The following is a 20949-nucleotide window of genomic DNA, read 5'->3' as shown; positions in this document are numbered from 1 at the left end:
GCCCAGTGACCGTAGCACTGTTGCATACTACCAGAGTCATCGCTGACTGCATTCGGAGTGCATACCAAGCTGAAAACAGTGGGGAAAAAGCACACTGAATAAGTTCAACTCAGTATTTAATTCAGTATTAATTTTACATTCTGCGTTCTGCATTCACAGAAACTTACATCTATTCATACAAATGTAACATTTTCATAAAAAAAAAATGAACTGGATCTTTTCATAATATATTGTTTATACTGCCATTACTGATATCTAGAAAAACATGCCCAATAAGTTGTCAGATCTAAAAAAAGTTTAGATTTAATAAAACACATTTAATTAAAGAAAGGACTCCTCTGTGTATTTCTCTTACCTAAAATAGCAGTACTGATGAAAGACACCACTGTTATTCTCAACATTACTGTCATAATGTCTTCAGTTGCTGTCTGTGCTTGTCTTAAGTTACTAAAAACATCTAAAGGTGAAACAAGATGAAGAGAAAACGGTGAATTCGCTGAATTGCTGCTGCTCTTCTGAGCTCTTACAAATAAAGAGTTATTAAATTATTATATCATGCTTTACTATATGTGTTGTGATGAGAAGTGGAATTTGGGTTGAGAGCAGGTTTAGTGGACAAGCCTTCAATTTAGCATTCACATTTTTTTTTAATATATGCACATTATTCTTCTGCTCTTTAATTATTATTATTATTATTATTATTATTTTGTTTATGGAATCTCTTCTGTTTCTGCAGTCTTTCTTTTACTTCTGACTTTTGAGACATTTTTAAAAGCAGGAGCATGTCTTAGCCACACCCGCTGCGAGCTACAGCTGGCGTCCCATATGGTCTAATGGTCAAATTTCCTTGTTTTCACTTATGCAGCTCAGGGTCCGCTCCCAGTATGGAAACCTGAGCTTCCACAATTTCCCACGGGGGATCAATAAAGTACATCTAATCGGAAGAGGACACTTAAGGTTTTTTTAAATTTTATTTAAAAAACACATCTGGAGAGAATCAGGGATAATCAAATCTTTGTGTGAATTAAACTTTTTAATTTAAAAGTTTAAAAAAGTTTAAAGCTAGTAAAGTCCTATAAACCATTTTTTTTTCAGTGAAGCATTAACTATTTTAACTATAGTCAACAATAACTACCACATAGGACAACTACATAACATTACATTTATATTTACATAACCTACTTTATGTTTATATTTACAGAACCTAGTTTATATTTACAGCCTGTCTGTTACTCATAGTTTATCAGCACCACCTTTATAGTTTATCAGATACAGATAATTTAGGTGGAGGACCATTCTATGGTTGTGGTGTGGTAGTGTATCTGGTGCTGGTATGAGTGTATCAGGCATAGCAGTGTTCCTGGAGTATTTACACACCTGAGATTTACTGTTAGGCTGCAGAGCAGGACATACACAGCATGTGCATGAAATAGGACAAGCCACAGCCTTTACCAATAGGATGGATCACCAAACTAGCTGTGTCTAATAAACCAATCAGTGACTACCCATCAATACTATTCTACTAGCTATGATGTCACTAACATGTTGGTGTCACTGGTGTGCTGACAGTAGTCTACCATACAAATAATATAAATATAAAATATACATATACATATAGAAAATCTGGTCCACAGATCGGATCAATGGTCTGTTCTGATTAATGGATGGGCAGATGTGGATTGAGGAGTTGTAAGCAACAGATGGGTTGTTACTGTTATCCTACAACTGCACCTGTGTTAGGTGTTTCTGATAAAACAGCCAGTGAGTCTAACTGTAAGTTGAAGCTAATAGACTAGACACTCAGTGTATGCTAAACATCTTTCTTGTATGATAGGGCTTTGGATAAAATGGTTAATGATTTAAGGGTTCCTAATAAAAAGCAAACTTATTGTATAATGTAGACAGGTAATGTTAAAACAACGAACATGTAAAGTACAGTGTAAAATATTGGGCTGCTTTATAATGCTTTATAATGTAATATATAGTTTACACAGTCACAGAAAGAAAACAAAAAAAATCCTGTGAACTTCTAACATAGAGGTTTACCTAAACCTATTTAAATATAGTTAATGTAACATAACTATAATCTATTTATCATTTTATCATTAATTTATCAAAGAATCAAGAAATAGTTTAATGTTTTGAGAAAGCAAATAGACATACTTGAATTTTGAATACACACACACACACATACACACACACATTTCATACTGTCCCAATCTGTATTTTCAAAACTGGGGCTTTTTCTATGTGACTTAAGGTGAACAGCTTCTTCTAAGACCCACCCCACTGTAAAATGTACAAAAAGGTCAAGAGCAAAATAAAGGGAGCAGAAGAGGAGATTCTAGAGCAAAACACACAAAAAGCCACTGAAGTCTGCAAATAAGAAATATTATAAATTGAAGACTGGCAGAATGAGAGTATGAATGTGTAGCAAACTTTTAAACATTTTAATTTGATTTGTCATTATTTACATTTGCAATATATTTCTAATGTTTTGATAATATTTTAGCTATGGATTGATTTATTTTATTTGAAACATTTGGCCCAAAATGACGTCCCTTTTTGACTCACTTACTTGAACATGCTGCCATTGCTATAACGGAATGGTGGACAGGCAAAGATTTCAATGGTCTCCCCAGCAGCTCTGAGAATTACACTTAATTATTTACATAAATATCGGCAAATGTCAAAAGCAAATAACTTCAATAACTGCAAAAAATAGCAGACAGCAAACATCAGAGGAGCAGGTAAGCAATTTTCTGCTAAGACCCACTTGGGAATCTGCGGGAACAAGGCGAGGTCTTCATCAACATGAGTGACCGTGCGGCACAAGCAACTGAACACATGACAACCTCAGTGGGAGACACTAGAGGGAAAAAGCAGACCAGACCAGTGTGTGCTGTTACAGCCACACACAACGCACAGCAGGTGTGTTGTATGACAGAAATGAACGCTACGCTGCTGTGAGTTCAGTTTTGTTTGACAGTAAGATGGAAGCAGCAAACATGCAGGCATTGGGGCAGAGGACCAGAGAAGCATGAATCTGCATGACCGTTTTGGTATAAACTGCACAATCCCAACGCAAGAAGCAGAGCAGCAAAACACAACACCAGCACCAAGACACGGGAAAATCACAGAAAAACATGTAAGATTGATATTTGAATATCATAACACTCTCCAGTCTTTTCTGGAAAAAAAAACAAAAAACAACCCGTTTAAATAATTTGCAAGACCTTGTGTTTGCATGTCATTATCTATACTCAGTGGAAACAAAACGGCACAAAGAAAAAGGAGAAAAAAAGACGTTACCGATTCTTTGCAGAACCACAATGGCGTATCCTGACTTGTCACTAGTGTGGACTTCACACATGAATTCCCCTTTGTCCTCCATCTTAACATTCCTCAGCTTTAGTGAGAAGTTTCCTTTGGGAATTTCCGTGATGAAGAACTCAGTTCTTCCCTGATAACGCTCATGTGAAGACTCCGGGAAGGTCTCGTTGTCTTGAAAGAGCAGGACCGGGATGTCTCCGTCCGTCCTTCTCCAGGACACTTGTTCTATTTTGTTGGCTGGTAGATGAGAGTCTACAGAGCAGTTCAGTATGACCTCCTCACCCACAGAGGCAACCACGGCACGATCTGCTCCTGTCACCACTAGACGCTCTGCAGAGCACAGAGGTTGATGCAGTTATTAAACCAATAAACAAATGCTTACACATAAGGGTTTAGCTGCATTACATGCAGATAGCAGAGAAAGTTGAAATGGTAACCAGTAGTTGAATCGATCTTCGATTTCCACCAGAACTTGCCTGGACTCTTTGATTGTATTAACTTTGCACCTGTAAATTCCAGCATCCTTTCTTTCCACATTTCTGAGTAAGATGGAGAAGTTCCCTTTCAATATCTCATCTGGGAAAAAGTGCGCCCTTCCGCTAAAAGACTGACTCTGAAGTTCTGGCCTGTTTTCTCTGTGCTGGAAGATGTTCACCAGAGATTCTGAGTCTGTCTTTCTCCATTCCAGAGGCAGGGGGACCTGAGTGAAGTACAGCAGCAGGACAGAGTGTCCTAACTGGGCCACTAGAGGACCAGAGGGCCCTTGCACACACAGACCTGGGTTAAAACAACAATTCTTTTTTCTTTTTTCTTTTTTTTTTTTGTCATAAAAAATAGACAATATTTGCACATTATTTTTGTCCTAAAATATTTTATTGCTGTTAGGATTCCCATGTTAGTCCAGTGGTAATAAAAAACACAATGCTTCCTTTATGTCCAACAGCAAATAGAAGCACAATGATAAACAATGACAAACACATTTTCCCTGTGATATAGCGAAACACACATTGTGCATTTCACTCTGTAGCATTTTGGCAGCATTTTGATGACACACGGCTGCAGTGCAGAAAAAACCTGTTTGTGAACTGGTGTTACAAGTCATAGGGTAGAGTGGGAAAAACGGAAAAGAATCCATTTAAATCCTTGTTGAGTTTTGGTGTTAAAATGATGTCTTTGTATTTTGATAAGCAGGGTAGGGAGATTAAAATACTGCTGAAAGTGAAACTGCTGCATCTCACACATCCTCCCTCTCAATTGTGAATGAAAAAAAAAGATTCTAAAACACAGTTGATTTTTTTTTAGGTATTTATTTTTGGGCAGGGTTTCAATGAACAAAACCTTTCTCTGGACAAGTAGGGCAAGTCAGAAAAGCGTAAAAAGGTTGATAAGATAAAGAAGGAGAGGAAGAGGAAATTGCACATGTTGTTGGGTTTTTTGGTATTACAAAAGAATGTTTTAGGGAACATTTTGAATATCTTGCTCTTAAGCTAGTTCTAATGCTTGTTCTATACCACTTAGACCCAGGAGTTTGGTGATCTGTTAGCACAAATGACTGACAATGAACCTGTTTTACTCGCTGATGATTTTAACACCCATCTTGACAAACCCACAGATCTACTTGTGATCTTAAATTCTCGTGACCTCACACAACATGCCCTACACGTAAAAGTGCCCGCACTTTAGAATCAGATGGAGAATCAGAAACCTTTATTTGACAAGTATGAAATGTACAAGGAATTTCCCTTAGTGCAGGTGTCAATTTAGGATTAAGTACAATAAGTACAGCAGTACAGTACAATAGGATAAAGAGAAAGATAAACCTTTTATAAACTATTTGTAAACAAAGTATAAACTCTATATACCCTATATGTAACCTTTGACTATGCATAAACCATATATACTATACATAAGATACATATAAACATAAAGACAAAAAGACAAGTGTGCAGACAGCAACACGTGAAGGTTTATGCATTGTGAGATAAGTATGGATGAGGCCCAGTACTGGAGTTCTGAGGTACATATATACAGTATGTACAGAACTGACAATAGAGTGGCAATGTAAATCTAAATGTAAATGTAAACATTTTTATAGAGTGTGTATGTTGCAGTGAATTAAAGTGCATAAGTGTGCTGACTCCAGTATGAGGAAGGGGAATTTTTCAGATTCTGATGACTGTGTATTTCCAGTGAAGGCAGCAGGGTGGATTTCTTCCTGACGTCTATGTCCACAGTTTGATTTGCACACCATGACATCAGACATGTTGCTTCCTCCCGATACACAGACTCGTCGTCATTCGAGGTCACTCCGATCAGAGTAGCATCATCTGTACACTAAATAAGAGTCACTGTCACAGGAATACTCACTGGTGTGTAGAGAGAAGCGCAGGGGAGAGAGAGCACCCCACCCTGTGGCGTACCAGAGCTGAGGTAGTGAGCGTCTGAGATGTGGTGACCCACTCTGACATACTGCTTCACGAAGTTGTGGATCAAATGGCAGACAGGCGGTGGGGCACTGAGCTTTCACAGTTTGTCTAGTAGGAGGTCAGGAGTTATGGTGTTGAAAGCAGAGCTAGAATCACAAACACCACGCAGGCATAAGTGTCTGGGCCATCCGGGTGTTGCAGGATGTAGGAGAGAGCCAGATTGATGGTGTCGTCTACAGACCTGTTAGCTCTATATGCAGACCACAGTGGGTCCTGAAGTGCATTAGTCATGACTTTAGACTTAGTTATATCTCATGCGGTAGAGACCAAGGAATCAGATATACTTGATATATGTTTCTCAGACCAATACTGTATTTTCTTTAAATTCTCTGTGCTCAGTACTTCCTCTTAAGACCATGATTTATGACAGACTTGTAAACATCTTAACTTATACCAGCCTGGTTACCATCTTAATTTATGCCAGCCTGGTAAACAGCTTTACATTATGACTGAATGAATAGCACCTTTAACAAACAATCAGCGCACTTCTTAATCTCTGTGGACAAATCCCATCTGTCATTGGATTAAAGAGAGACTACAGGAAAGCAGAACGAAAGAGGAGACAGAAGAAGCTTTTATACACCCTCATATCTAGACAGGCCTAATAAGTCTCTCTTTCTGCCGAGGTACACCTACCCCTGATGTCATGATGTTACTGAGCCTCAACCTGTCTCATCTGCCATGGCTACTCCCACCACCCACTGATGCCCCCTCCTGTAGCAAACCACACCTCCACCCCAGCCAACTACTTCTCCGTTAACCTTAAAGGACGTTCTTTTCCTGGATGGGTTTTGGACACACACACACACACACACCATCGGGACAATACTAGGACCTCTAGAAAATTGGACTAGACATTAATTGCTTATTTTTTAATTTTTTTATTATTTATTAATTTTTCTATTAAAATTGTTATTATTGTAGTGTCGGCCAGAGGAGGATGCTCCGACCCCCCCCAGGGGTCTTGGATCCTCTCCAGGTTTATTCCTCATGCTCTTGGGAGTTTTTCCTTGCCACTGTCACCCTTGGCTTGCTCACTGGGGGCTTGGACTCGGACATTTGTATAGCTGCATTGGGACAATGCAGTTGTAAACAGTGCTATTTATAAAACAAGTTTGATTGATTTTTGAAGAAGCTCACTGTCCACTGAAATAAAAAATTTAAAAAATCTGCAAACTGAAAACGCAGATCAGCAATGCAAATGCAGCCTACGTTTCAAGCCTGATTCATAGCCACAAAAATAATCCTACATTGCTACATTGACAAGCAGGTTGACCACTCACCTCAGATCTCATTAAAATGTTCTTATGGTAAGTGTGATGAATATGCTGAATTCTGTGGTAGTAAAATCTCCTCCAATAGGAATAGAACTATGAGTACTATAATAGAACTAACCCCTTGCAAAGGTCCCCCAGACACCACATCAACAAAGTTCTTTAAATTGCACTAAAACAAAAGCCAGTGCTGTATTTGACACAGTAGACTACTTTTTACTGCTAAACCATCTAAGAGACTGGGTTGGCCTAACTGGTATTGCTCTGAACTGGTACCAGTTATATATGACCAGTCATGAGTAATAGGTCGTGTTGGGTGAAAACAGTTCTTTTATGTCCATGAAAGGTGTTTTTTAAATGGTCTTTTTGTAACGTGCGGTGGCCCGAGTGCCGTAGGCCGAGGGGCAGGACGCACAGACTCCTCCGACTGGGATGAACATTTATTAACATTTAAAGACACAAAGGCACTCACACTTATCACAGACAAGAAACATGAAACGGTTAGCGCTAAACAAACACGATACACAAGAATACATCTAACAGAAACACGTTACATTTAGACATTATGCTGACAATAACCAACACCCTGCACACTTTTACACAGGTTTATATACATAAAGACGAACAAGGTGCAGGTGTGGTTACAGACAAGACAGTCCTCTCACTGCACGTGGCGGGCCGAACCACGTGACTCGCGGGAGGCGAGCGTTCCCTGAAACTTTTACTTTAAATCATTCAAAATTTTGTTCTGTCGATTTGCATCTTTCTTTTAATGGAATTTTAACAAATTATTCTAGTTTTATATTTAAAGCTCATATCATATTGAACTTTATTTAAATAATTTTTGTAACATTTTCAGTTTATATTTTGGAAAAAACCTTTCTGAGCTGATGGATGTTACAATGTCACAGCTTTATTAATGCTTCTGTGTATTCACTACTTGCTGTAAAGCACTGTGTTTAAGAAAGTGCTATACAATCGTGCTCCCCTTTCCACTGTTCACGTGGTACGTGGTTGTTGGTCATTGTTCATGTTTATGTTCAGTGTTCATGGTGTCCGTGGTAGCTATAGCCGTGTTCATGTTCACTGTTTATGTTATATGTGAGAGTCTTCATCGTGTGGCACTCGGGCTGTTACAAAATAAAGTTCATTATTATTTATTTTATTTATTTTTAAATTCAAGTTTCTCATTCATTCTTGTAGTCAGCAATAAGTTAATTGACTTTAGGAAGCAGATTTTCTACATCTTCTCTTTGTCAGAAAATAGCAATACAGGAAATGACAGAAAAGTGGTTCTCTCACACTTATTATTAACATTTATTCACATCTATTAGAATATAATATTCCTACATTGTCATTTCATTGTCCCTCCATTTTGAAAATCTGTGCAAATACAAGATAATAAGCATCATAATAATGAATATTAGAACAAAAAAAATCACAGCCGCATGTATGGTATAAATTAGTCAACAGGTGTTTACATGTTTATTGGTCATGCCGCACATGCCGCTCAGTACCTGCTCAGCTCAGTCATAACCGTGACATACACACCCCAGTTACCACATCACTAGTTTATCTAGTTTATTTTCATATGAACTCACACAAACCTCTTCTTAATGACAAACGCATAAAACGAAAACTATTACGCCTCCTGTTTATAAGTATGAGTGAGGTTATTACTCCAATATGCTAGCTGTAGAATTCTACCCCTGAAAATCTGGACTGGTGAACCAAGGCACGCAAGAGTATATACACAGAATGAATACACGCAAGAGTTTATACACAGAAAGTGAACACACGCAAAAGTATACCCTTGCGTGTGTTCACTCTCTGTGTATACTCCTCTGCTCCCCTTGGTCTTCAGGATTAACTGTCTTTTGCACATTCAAATGCTTCTTGGGTGTTCTTGCTGTTATGGTGTTTGTTCTGCCTTTGTGTGTAGCACATTTTCTGTGTGCTTCTGGTTTTGTACTTGCTTTGTTCTTTTGCCCTCGCGTTTCCTTTAGTGTCAGCTGCCTGACCTGAACTCTCGCACGTGCATCTTGCCTCCTCCATTCTGTTCTAGCCGCCTTACAGGATTTTAAGAAGCCCCTCGAGTCGGCTTTGACCGAGAGCGACTCAGCCGGACATCGGCTTTGGTGATTACAATTTCTCTCATCACATGCTTCATTCTTGTTATATAAAATGGACCCCTCATGGCAATAACCAGTCCCTTTACACATAGAGCAGCACATTAGAAGCTACACGCTTATCTTGTTAAAATTTACCTAGAGAGAGAAGACCTGCCTATATGCTAAGGCCCCTGTTAAGATGACATATTTCATTTCTGTTATTGCCCGTCTAATGAGTTTTCTTTTTAGAACTGCTAAAAGTGCCTTCTGACTTACATAAGTAAGCTTCGTGTGTTTTATAGAAATGCACAAGATCATTTTTATATGTTTCGGACGTTCCAGTTTGAAAACTGACACTTGGTCATCTTTTTTTTCCATCTGAATGATCCCTCTGGCTCTGTGTGTAGTTCCAAGTTAACACCGTCATATCACATCCAGGATTGGTAGGTTTGTTTGTTTTTTTTTGTGTGTATTTTAGTTTGAGTTTTGTAGTACATCATAGAATATTCACCACATTAAAGGGTAGATGTCTAAGACAATGTAGTCTTTCATAATTCAACATTTCAGACACCGCTTGTGTCTTAGCCTGCAGGGCAGCCTGTTCTGCATTCATTATACTAAATTCTTAAAAGTGCATTAAATTCAGGATTACAATCTCTTTAGAATTAATGATGGATGAGTGTAAGTGAAATTTTTTAATGCCTGTTCTTTACCTCACGTTTCTGACATCTTTAAACTTTTAATACACTTTGCATAAAGTTAACTCAGTAGAGGTGTTGGAGAAGTACATTAGTATTACTGAAGGAGCATTAAATCAGTCCCGTTTCTGCGAATGAGAACATCAAGGATCCCCCAGACTATGGCGTGCCTGCCTACAGGTTTAAAGTCCAGCTATCCTCTGCAGTCATGATGGAAATGGTAGCGTATGAAGATGGTCTCCGGCTGGGTCTCTATCACTGGGGCTGGGGTCTGATGATAAATGGCCTTGTGATGTGGCCACTCCGTCATCTTCTGCTGCATTTGGATACAACAGCATTCCCAATGCACTTGACAGGCCCCTGGAGTTTCCAAACAGGAAGATATAATGTGTATCTCAATGGTACTCGCAGATAATGCAAGACAGTGGCTTTGAATGAACAATGGCTAATTAAAGGGCCAGGTTGTGCGGGTGTTTATGGCCGTAAAACAGAGAGCACCACCTGGAGGACTGCTTCTAATACAAAGGCCTCATATCAACCTTTTTTTGTATAGGGAGACATATCTTAAGTTCTTTTTAAGTTACCCTTTGAGTGAGGGTACCGATACATAATAAGAAGATAGGATTTGAACACACTAGAATTTCAATGTCTCTTTTACAGACAGAATAAAAGTTTATACCAGGGCATCTGTGTTATGCGTGTGCACTGACTACATACTGAACTGCAGTGTGTTGATCTTTCAGTATGCAAGGTCTCTTTCACCCTTACAATAACAAAAATATCTAAAGATGGAATTTCAATAACTTCACATTACATTCTGGGCCTTAGTTCTGAGCAAAGCACTTAAGAATGAAAGATTACTCATGTTCCAGCAATTATGTCTGTATTTGACTGTATTCCAACACCGTATCTGGCATTTAAAAAAAGCCACACAATAGGTATTTTCACTTTGCACCACCTGGGGGCGCTTTTGAGTATTGCTATTGCCAGCTCCTGCTTCTTAATTTCACTAAGCGGCACGATAATGCGATGCGGGTGATATGCTTGGCGTTGTTTTTGAGCGATGGACTGTAGCAAAGCAGAGGATATTTGTGACATTTTGTGGTCTGACCTCCAGACTCGAGTTTGCAGTCCGAACGCAGGTATGCGCACGCCATTCTTTTTACACTCTTGTGTAGCAGCCGATACCGAGAGTCTCTGCTAAGTGTGTTTCGCTACTGGCGCTAAAGGGGTAGTGGGGTTGCACCGGAGGCCCGAGCAGCTGCGTAACAGCCCAGCCTGCTGGCAGCGTGAAAAGTGAGCTGACATCACGTCAAATATATATATATCTAAAATTTATTATTATTATTATTTTTTTACTTAGAAATGTGTAATACAGCCCTCCACCCTACAAGTTAGAAGTAGTCAAAACGTATTGAAAAAAAAAAGTATATGATATTTTATTAGATTTGATCTTTTAAAGTCATATGTGGGTCTAGTTCAAAAACATACAAACATATATGTGAAAAACAAAATGCAGTATTGAGGATTAATGCTTTCAATATAAACATAGCCTGTTATAAATGTAGCCTATTAAAAATTAAAAATGGCTAAACCTGTTATTCTAAGCATCCTTATATACTTTATTTGAATTTTCAGTCTTCACATGCATGTAAAGAAGTGTATATATGTGTATATATAACTGTATTTGTGACTGTGTGTTTATGTGTGTGGTCTGATTTACAGCTGCGCAGTTCTGTTTTCCCCACTAACAGGCAGTGCCTTCTTTAAAAGCCCAGTACTCTCGGCCTGAGGGAAGTGCTTTCAACATCACCGCCTGTCATGAGAGTGGGGGCTGGACAGCAGCGCCAGGAGGAGCCCAGAAAGCTATGGCTCGCCGCGGGGGAGCCTGACAAGCGGGAATCAAAGAGACCTGCTCCCACGTCTCATTATGTTGTCCGATACAGCCGTGCAGCCCATGGCGGTCCCGGGCCCTCACACTGACACCTCGCCCAATTTAAACATCATTGTGGCCAGTCTGCTGGACTCCTAATGCACCTCCTCAGCGTAAGACAGAGGGACCGAGGCAGGGTAAGACCCTCTCGCCAACCTCCGCCCCCAGCCCCGCATCCTGATTAAACACTGATTAAACACTGATTAAACACTGATTAAACACTGATTAAACATGTCACTTTCCCTCCCCAGCATCCTGATTAAATGGAGTCTCCCTACCAGCACTATCTTCTCCCTCTCTCTTCCCACTCATTTTCTTGCTCTTTCTCTCTCTCTCTCTCTCTCTCTCTCTCTCTCTCTCTCTCTCTCTCTCTCTCTCTCTCTCCCTCTCTCTCTGGACCTTCTACCAAAAAAAGATTTAGTGACAGTGAACAGGAAAGGTACATGCCGTAATGACATAAATTTAAAATGTAATGTAAACGTGCTCATAGGGTGTCACTGGAATCAACACCACTCTAACAAACACCAGCAACACTCCCAAAAATGCCACTCTTACAAACACTAACACCATTCCCATATGTCTCACAGACACCAGAACCATTCTGACATACAACACACCACACTCATAAACACCAACATTCCCACATACACCAACAACATTCACACATACCCCCAAACACCATTCTCACATATTTCCATATACTCCAAAACCACTCTCACTAAAACTAACACCATTCCCACAAACATCGCCATTCCCACATACATCGACACATCACTCTCACAAACACCAACACCTTTCCCATATACATCAGCACCACTCCCATGAACACCAACACCATTTGTGCATACACCAATACCACTATCACAAACACCACTCCATTCACTCATACAGCAATACCATTCTCACACAAAAACCACTATCACAAACACCAACACCATTCAATATCAGCACACCACTCTCCAAGACCAACACCATTCTTACATACATCAACACTGTTCCCACTTACACCAGTACCATTTTCACAAACACCAACACGATTCCCACATACATCAACACACCACTCTCACAAACACCGACACGATTCCAACATACATCAACGCACCACTCACAAACACCAACACCACTCTCACATACACCAATACCATTCATATATACACTAACAACATTGTCACATAGTCCTTCTTGAAAACTTTCAAATAGAAGATACATTTGCAAGCAGACTGACACAAACTCAGGTTTTTCAATATGCTGAATTATAATGGAACACTCACACACACACTCACACACACACACACACACACACATACACAGAGTTTTTTACGTGCCCTTTGAGAGTGCCAGCGTGTGTGTGTGTAAGTGGAACTGTAAAGACTTCACAAAGCTACATATCCAACGGGTTATGTAGAACATATCATATATGCATTCTGCACAGCACCTTGGCTAAGACTATGTAAGAACAGATGAATTTTTACCCAAAATGCAACTGTTCTCTGTCTGGGCTCTTTGTGACTCCTTGTGTGACAACTCAGCCTGCACACTTCATCAGGCATCTTCCTCAGCCTGCCAGCACCTGTCTGCTGGCATCCACTGTCACCTGGATTTTAAGACATTTTCCCTGTCACTGCAGAAGCTCCTGAAATCCTGGTCTGCTATTTCACTGCAAGTATGGATATATGTAAGAGTGCTGAAAAATGAGATTAAGCCCTTAAACTCCAAAGACTTGTTGGAGGGTCGAGGCTCTCCTTCCTTTTTCTTATAACTACATACCTTTCATATCACTTACAATGAAGGAACTGAATAATTCACACTAGTAAGTGAACAATATGTCTTATTGTTAATAACTAAATAATAAGCCAGGAGTTTAAAGGGCTGTACCAGTTCATTTGAATGGATAAGACTCTATACAGACCAGGAAGCATCATGCAAATGTCCTATCATTTTATACTAAGCCATGGAAAGTAATAAAATAATAAATTCCCCATGTTTTATATGTTGGCATTATGCTGGTGATTGTCACAATATCGAGTTATTATAATGGTTCGTAATTTTGTTTCTGTTGCATGGCGAGGAAAGAGGTGTTATCTCTTCCCAAATAATTTCAAGTATTGACCTGCAAGGTGCATTAGAGACCCCCAGGGCTCTTCCACAGCATTTATGTGTATCGTGTGAGGCTGTGTCTAAGTAAAGCATGCTTTGGAGAATGCCTGTGTCATAAAGCTCCTATTGAGATGCCCTTAAGCTAAAGCGCCAAATCAATGCGAAAGCAAAGGGAGGTTAGCAAAGAAATCAATAGTTCTCTGGGGGAGAAATATGTTTCTGTCAAATCCATCAATGGCTTGGTAAAACGTTCCGCCACAGACACAGGTGAGCCGCCCCTCCAGGAGGTGCAGGATTATGTAGGTAAGTATGTAAAGGCAAAATAAAAGCACTCTTACAGTTGGTCTTTTCATGCATTTATGTGAGACCATTTCCAAGAAGCACAATGGTATGGCCCTAAATTAATAAACCAAATTAAATACACTTTAATTACCAAGTGAATACCAATCCTTCAAATTGGTTACATTAACCCTTTCCTGTATTGCTGATTTACCTTTTAGCGAGTATTGGGGCTCATGCACCGTTTCCAGGGGCCATGTGAATGGAGGTTCAGTAGGACTCCATTACTGGTACTGCAGTGTGCTCCGTCTTCTTTGCAAGTTGCTTCTCTGTTCCACTGCTTACAGTCTCGCTGCACCCGTGTGTCTCAAATTCAAGCAAAAGACACAAACTGCTGAGTGGAATTCCTATTGCACACATGGTAGAACTAAAACTCAGATTGGATCTTGAGCTATGAGAAGGATGAGGCATAAATATGTTCCCTACAGCACAGCAGAACAGAATCAGCACGGAGAACAAAGTATACAGCATAAGGAGTGGAAAATGTCTAACAGTACTCCACGTCGCTGAGAAAGAATATTACAGAGAAGACCCCACACTGAAGATGAAGGCAGACGGCCAGTAATACCAACAATTAATGCCAAAACCAACTAATTTCTAAATGATTCTAATTAAATCAGCAGGTTGGCCCTGTCATGGTACACATGGGCCTTCATTAAAATATCTCATTCCAACCCCCCTGAGTCTAGCCTTGCTTAAAGGAATTTGTGTATTATGATTAGGTTAGGTTATATATAGCATTTTTTCACCATGTCAGACAAATCCTGGTTTTGTACATACAATTTTGTACATTTGGCCTCTGGGGAGGCTGGAGGAGTAGACCTCACTATAGTTACCATACAACTACTACATCAAACACTGGAATACACAGACACCAATCTTGGTATATACACTTTAACACATTCTCTCTCCCATTAGACGGGAGCAAAGCAAAGATTGCGATTCTCCCCAATCAAACAGCAGTGTGGAACAAGCCCCTCATTAATCTATGTTAAACAAAGCGAAAATCTGGGTAAAAACCCAACGCGAGTGGCATTAACCATCCTCCACTGATGATAGCGCTCCATTATGTTGGGGGCTCTTTCAACTCTTAATCCTCATTATTCTTAACTCACTCCAGCATGTGGCAGGGCTAACGAGGGTGCGGAACTGGAGACGATAGGGAAGGAGGGAAGGCACTGGAGTTTCAGGAGTTCTGAGACCGTATGAGGAAAACTTTCAGGAAAAGTGATTATATATATACATATGACTGAAACATGTAGGGCATTCACAGCATTAGACTGCCAGGGCTGGATCAGGTATGCCCAGAGAGTTTTCCCACACTGCATTGTCAAGGAAAATATTCCTTGCGATGTTGATGAAACACATGTGGCTCAGTATCAGGGACAGGGTAGATCAGGCAGTGTAAAGTAAATGGTAAACATTTGTCTTGTATTTTGTATCATATTACAGTCTTTTTGGATGTTGGATATTTTGTGTTTGAGAATGTACCTGTATTACAGCACTATGTTGTATAACAGCCAATAAAATGACTGTACTTACAGTGAAGGTGTGTATTCTCATTCTTGTGTCACACTTCTTTGGACCATCTGTGTTGATTTTACTGTACCTTTAGTGAGTCATCCATAGCAATTTACTACCCACAGGTGGCAATTTGCATCTTGGAGACATGTAGTTAGTATAGTTTAGTATAGTTAGTGTTGTGCCTGTGAATGGTTCATGAATGCTTGTGTGTGTTTACCTACTATTTTCATATCAGGATTTATTATACCAGGCAACATTTTTCCAGTTTTCCACTGTCCAGTTTTGATGATCCTCAGCAGCAATTTATTTAATTATTGAATTTATTGATTTAAAATAATATTGATTTAAAATATTGATTTAAAATGATATCGTGGCCCCCGCCACGATATCAGTAGAGGCGGTCTCACACACACATGCACACACACACTAAACACTGATATGCTTAGATCTCTCTCCTAACATATGTAATGGCCATGGACCTGTGTGTGAATAGTTCCTCCTCTCTGTGCACACTTTGTATCAAAACCAGAAGGTGCTGGAATTGGCCTAGAAATCAATCAAACTAGAATCAAGCCAGAGTTCACAAATGATTAGTATTATGAACACCTCTGAGCAAAACTCAGATGCATTCACTGACAGCATTCTGTTAACATCACAGAGATAGAATATAATAGAATAATTTATTATCCACAATGCGGAAATTTGTCTTTGGTCACTCATGGCATTCTAGCATTAAAACATTCAGAACATTTATGACAAGCATCACATAGATTGCATACATCATAAATGTATCACAATTACAAGCCTGAGAATTCAATATTTCCACTGCATGTGGTAAAAAGAACCACTAATAAATGTTCCATGTTTCGTTGATTTCTCCCTAATAATTTACTACCATTCTCACAGTTCTCATGAGCTTTCCTCTGTCCTTGCAGCTTAAAAACCCAAACCATGCTGTCATATTGCAACACAGAACACTTTCAACCAGGGAACGATATGCTAGCTCTGCAATATTTCGACTGTCCTCATTAATAAGAGTCCCTTGGACACTCACCGGCCTTTAGAATTCAATTTATTTAATGATACATGAAGGTAAATTGACAGTCCTAGACTTACACAGCTTATTTTCTAATATTTAAATATTCAAAGAAAAGCCATTTTAATGGTACACCAAGCAGTGACACAGGCCAGTTCAATAGACATGACAAGCAAATCACACCTATTGCTCATCATACCCTACAGCTTTCACAAATCACCATCTGTGATAACCCAGATCAGCAGATCTTCCTCCAAATTATTGCAGGGCAACCGATAATCATATTGGGGGGTTGCCTTGGAGAGTTGAGACTCCCCAGTGTTGTGCTCAATCCACCAAAAGATGCCCTTAATAGAATATTACTGCCAAGTGTAATACCATAATACCATAAAACCATTATTATGCATGCCTACTGTAATAGTGTAATTATAAAATATGTATGTTACACTCATGTATTTTTAATGTACATCTTTTTTTGAATATGACATCCCAGTTTTCCCTCGAGGTTTAGGCTGGTGTCCAGAGTTGTACCGAGACATTTGAAATTGCCAATTGTCTCTATTGACATACCCTTAATGTCTACCAGTAGCCACTTGAGCTCCCCTCTATTGCTAAAAATAATCTCCTTTGTCTTCCCTACATTGATTTCCAATTTGCTAATTTGACTTTTCACAGATCCAGCTCTTCACATAATTTCTTAGCAAACAAGTACAGAATCCTGCTAGGATAGCTAAGCTAATGTGCTGATACAGCTGGGTTGTGGAAGTTAGCAGGTTGTACATAATTGCTAGTCAATATCAACTGCTCATACAAGTGGGTGACTAATGATTAACAGTCTTCATTCTGATGCTGAATGTCTCCCCCAGTCCAGACGAATATTTGAAAAATTAATTCCAAGAATCAAAAGTGAGGATCAGCCTCCACACACTGGACCAGAGGTATTAACAGAGTTAGGCACTTAAGAAAACATATGGGAAAGACAAAGAGTCTGACCAGTGTGATTTGCTATCAAGTTAATTTATTTCGAATATGATCAGGCTTCGACCAGGGCTGTTGTCACAAGAGACGGTGAAGGGAAGAGTGCAGTAACATCAGCTAATGGAGAGAGAGAGAGAGAGAGAGAGAGAGAGAGAGAGAGAGAGAGAGAGAGAGAGAGAGAGGGAGAGAGAGAGAGAGAGAGAGAGAGAGAGAGCGAGAGAGAGAGAGAGAGAGAGAGAGAGAGAGAGAGAGAGAGAGAGAGAGGAGAGAGAGAGAGAGAGGGAGAGAGAGAGAGAGCGAGAGCAGGAATGTCAGCTAATGGAGAGAGAGAGAGAGAGAGAGAGAGAGAGAGAGAGAGAGAGAGAGAGGGAGAGAGAGAGAGAGAGAGAGAGAGAGAGAGAGAGAGAGAGCGAGAGCAGGAATGTCAGCTAATGGAGAGCGAGAGAGAGAGAGAGAGAGAGAGAGAGAGAGAGAGAGAGAGAGAGAGAGAGCGAGAGCAGGAATGTCAGCTAATGGAGAGCGAGAGAGAGAGAGAGAGAGAGAGAGAGAGAGAGAGAGAGAGAGAGAGAGAGAGAGAGAGAGAGAGGGCGAGAGCAGGAATGTCAGCTAATGGAGAGCGAGAGAGAGAGAGAGAGAGAGAGAGAGAGAGAGAGAGAGAGAGAGAGAGAGAGAGAGAGAGAGAGAGAGGGCGAGAGCAGGAATGTCAGCTAATGGAGAGCGAGAGAGAGAGAGAGAGAGAGAGCGAGAGCAGGAATGTCAGCTAATGGAGAGTGAGAGAGAGAGAGAGAGAGAGAGAGAGAGAGAGAGAGAGAGAGAGAGAGAGAGAGAGAGAGAGCGAGAGCAGGAATGTCAGCTAATGGAGAGCGAGAGAGAGAGAGAGAGAGAGCGAGAGCAGGAATGTCAGCTAATGGAGAGTGAGAGAGAGAGAGAGAGAGAGAGAGAGAGAGAGAGAGAGAGAGAGAGAGAGCGAGAGCAGGAATGTCAGCTAATGGAGAGCGAGAGAGAGAGAGAGAGAGAGAGAGAGAGAGAGAGAGAGAGAGAGAGCGAGAGCAGGAATGTCAGCTAATGGAGAGCGAGAGAGAGAGAGAGAGAGAGAGAGAGAGAGAGAGAGGGCGAAAGCAGGAATGTCAGCTAATGGAGAGCGAGAGAGAGAGAGAGAGAGAGCGAGAGCAGGAATGTCAGCTAATGGAGAGCGAGAGAGAGAGAGAGAGAGAGCGAGAGCAGGAATGTCAGCTAATGGAGAGCGAGAGAGAGAGAGAGAGAGAGAGAGAGCGAGAGCAGGAATGTCAGCTATTGTAGAGAGATGTAGGAGAGGAGGGAGAGAGTAGCGTTGTAGCAGCTTTATTTTGTTAAAATGATAGCACTTATTATAATAGCATATTAGTTAAATGACCCCACCTGCACAGCCACAACCACAAATTGAATCAAACTCTTTGCTCTGATTCCAGTTCTGGGCTGACAGGAGTGGAGTCCCACATCATATACGTTTTGTCACCACGGTGGTAAAGATGGACTATCAGAGTTACCAGAGCCCTTCTTAAAGAGTCTGTTTATGCTTGTCTTACCTCCCTCATTAACAAGGCATTTCTGTCTGCAGCAGTGCTGCTCACCAAGTGGTTTTTCTAAGCTATAATGACTGCGGTGCAGGAAAATGTCTGAAGATCAGTAGTTTCTTAAACACTCAAACCAGCCCATCTGGCACAAAAAAATTGCGTTACAACTCACATACCCAAATCACTCAGAACATATTTTTTGCTATTCTGATCTTTGTTGTGAATACAAACTGCAGCTTTTGGCATGGGTGCATGACTCTATGCAGAGCACTGTTGCCATATAGCTGATTGGTTAATTACATGAATCAGCAGTTTTAAAGGTTTTCCTAATAAAGTGGCTGGTGAGTATGTATGTGGTTGTGTATGTATGTGTATATTTTATTTATTTTCCCCCCTCTTATTCACAATACTTTGTAGAAGCCCCTTTGGCAGTAATTACAGCTGGAAGACTCCTTGGATACGTCTCTACAAATGTTGCACACCTGGTTTTGCAGTTCGTAGTTAAATTTTCATGTTATTGGAAAAGATAGGCTAATCTTTCTCCATGAATCCTGAGTTCTTTATGTGCTGTGTAGCAGACTCCAAGCATGCCATCACATGCCTTTTGCCCAACACTGGCTTCTGTCTTGCCACTCTGCTATAAAAGCCTGATTTATGGAGAGCTACAGAGATGGTTGCCTCTGTATCTCTGCCCGGGACTCTGCACAGGACTTTTCAAGCTCTTTTAGAGTGACCGAAAGAGGCTTCTTAACAAGATGCCCAATTTGGCTTGACAGTCAACTCTAGGGAATTTCAAGCTTTATGTCCATTTAAAAAAAATTCCAAGATTGCTGTGGTCCTGGGAACACTCAAATCCTTAGCTATTGTTTTCTATCCTCACCCTGATTTATGCCTCGACACAGTTTGATTGCAGAGAGCCACAGATGGTTCCTTGGATGTCAAAGCTTGGGATTTGTCCTGAAAATGCAGTATAAACTGTAGGCCCTTATGGACCCAGGTGTTTGCCTTTCCAAACAATGTCCAATCAGTTCAAATTGCAACAGGTGGACCCCAAATGAGTTCTAGACAGTTTGCTTTAATTATCTTGAGCAAACATTATCTAAGCAAACAGGATGCATCTGACCACAAGCAGGATGCACCTGACCCCAATTCTGAGTGCTAGAGAAAAGGCTCCGAATGCATTTGTGAGATTTTAGGATTTGATTTTTAATACATTAAAAAAAAAATAAACAAAAAAAAAATCCTTTTAAAACACATTTTTTACTTCATTATCATTATGCAATGATTACTGAAGGTCAGTCATTTAGTTCACTGATGTTGAGCCAGTAATTATCAGGCTTCAGGTTTTTGCCTCTTTACCTTCTAGGCAAGCTGTCACCGAGAGCTGTGTGTGGCATTCGGAGTGAACAATGTTAATCATTCAGCCAGAGCTGTAGCAGGGAGTGGGGCTTCTCAAAATAACTATAGTCTGCATAGACCATCATTACTGTCATATTCTAGAGGCCAATTTTGAAATAATGCACTCCCTGCTATACTAATAATGGCAGTTATACGTCTGAGAAACATGTTTGAGGTAGAGAACGGAAA

General features: G+C 40.2%; 1 protein-coding gene and 1 long non-coding RNA gene across 2 annotated transcripts; one reads left to right on the top strand and one right to left on the bottom strand.

The window, feature by feature from the left end:
- Positions 1–2956: 2956 nt before the first annotated feature.
- On the bottom strand, positions 2957–5801 carry LOC118242214 (butyrophilin-like protein 9). The gene is made up of 5 exons (XM_035531630.1): positions 5754–5801; positions 5472–5667; positions 3786–4110; positions 3313–3668; positions 2957–3069 (listed from the first exon to the last, which is right to left on the bottom strand). Exons 1-5 carry the CDS (start codon positions 5799–5801, stop codon positions 2957–2959), a joined length of 1038 nt encoding a protein of 345 aa, XP_035387523.1.
- Positions 5802–10947: 5146 nt separating this feature from the next.
- On the top strand, positions 10948–12175 carry LOC145660147 (uncharacterized). Its single transcript, XR_014126321.1, has 3 exons — positions 10948–11044; positions 11657–11972; positions 12087–12175. It is a non-coding gene; the product is annotated as an uncharacterized LOC145660147 (long non-coding RNA).
- Positions 12176–20949: the final 8774 nt, after the last annotated feature.

The sequence above is a fragment of the Electrophorus electricus genome, chromosome 12, assembly GCF_041902795.1.
Source record: "Electrophorus electricus isolate QZ-2024a chromosome 12, ASM4190279v1, whole genome shotgun sequence".
In the NCBI taxonomy this organism is placed as follows: Eukaryota; Metazoa; Chordata; class Actinopteri; order Gymnotiformes; family Gymnotidae; genus Electrophorus; species Electrophorus electricus.
This window is presented reverse-complemented; position numbering and strand designations above follow the sequence as displayed.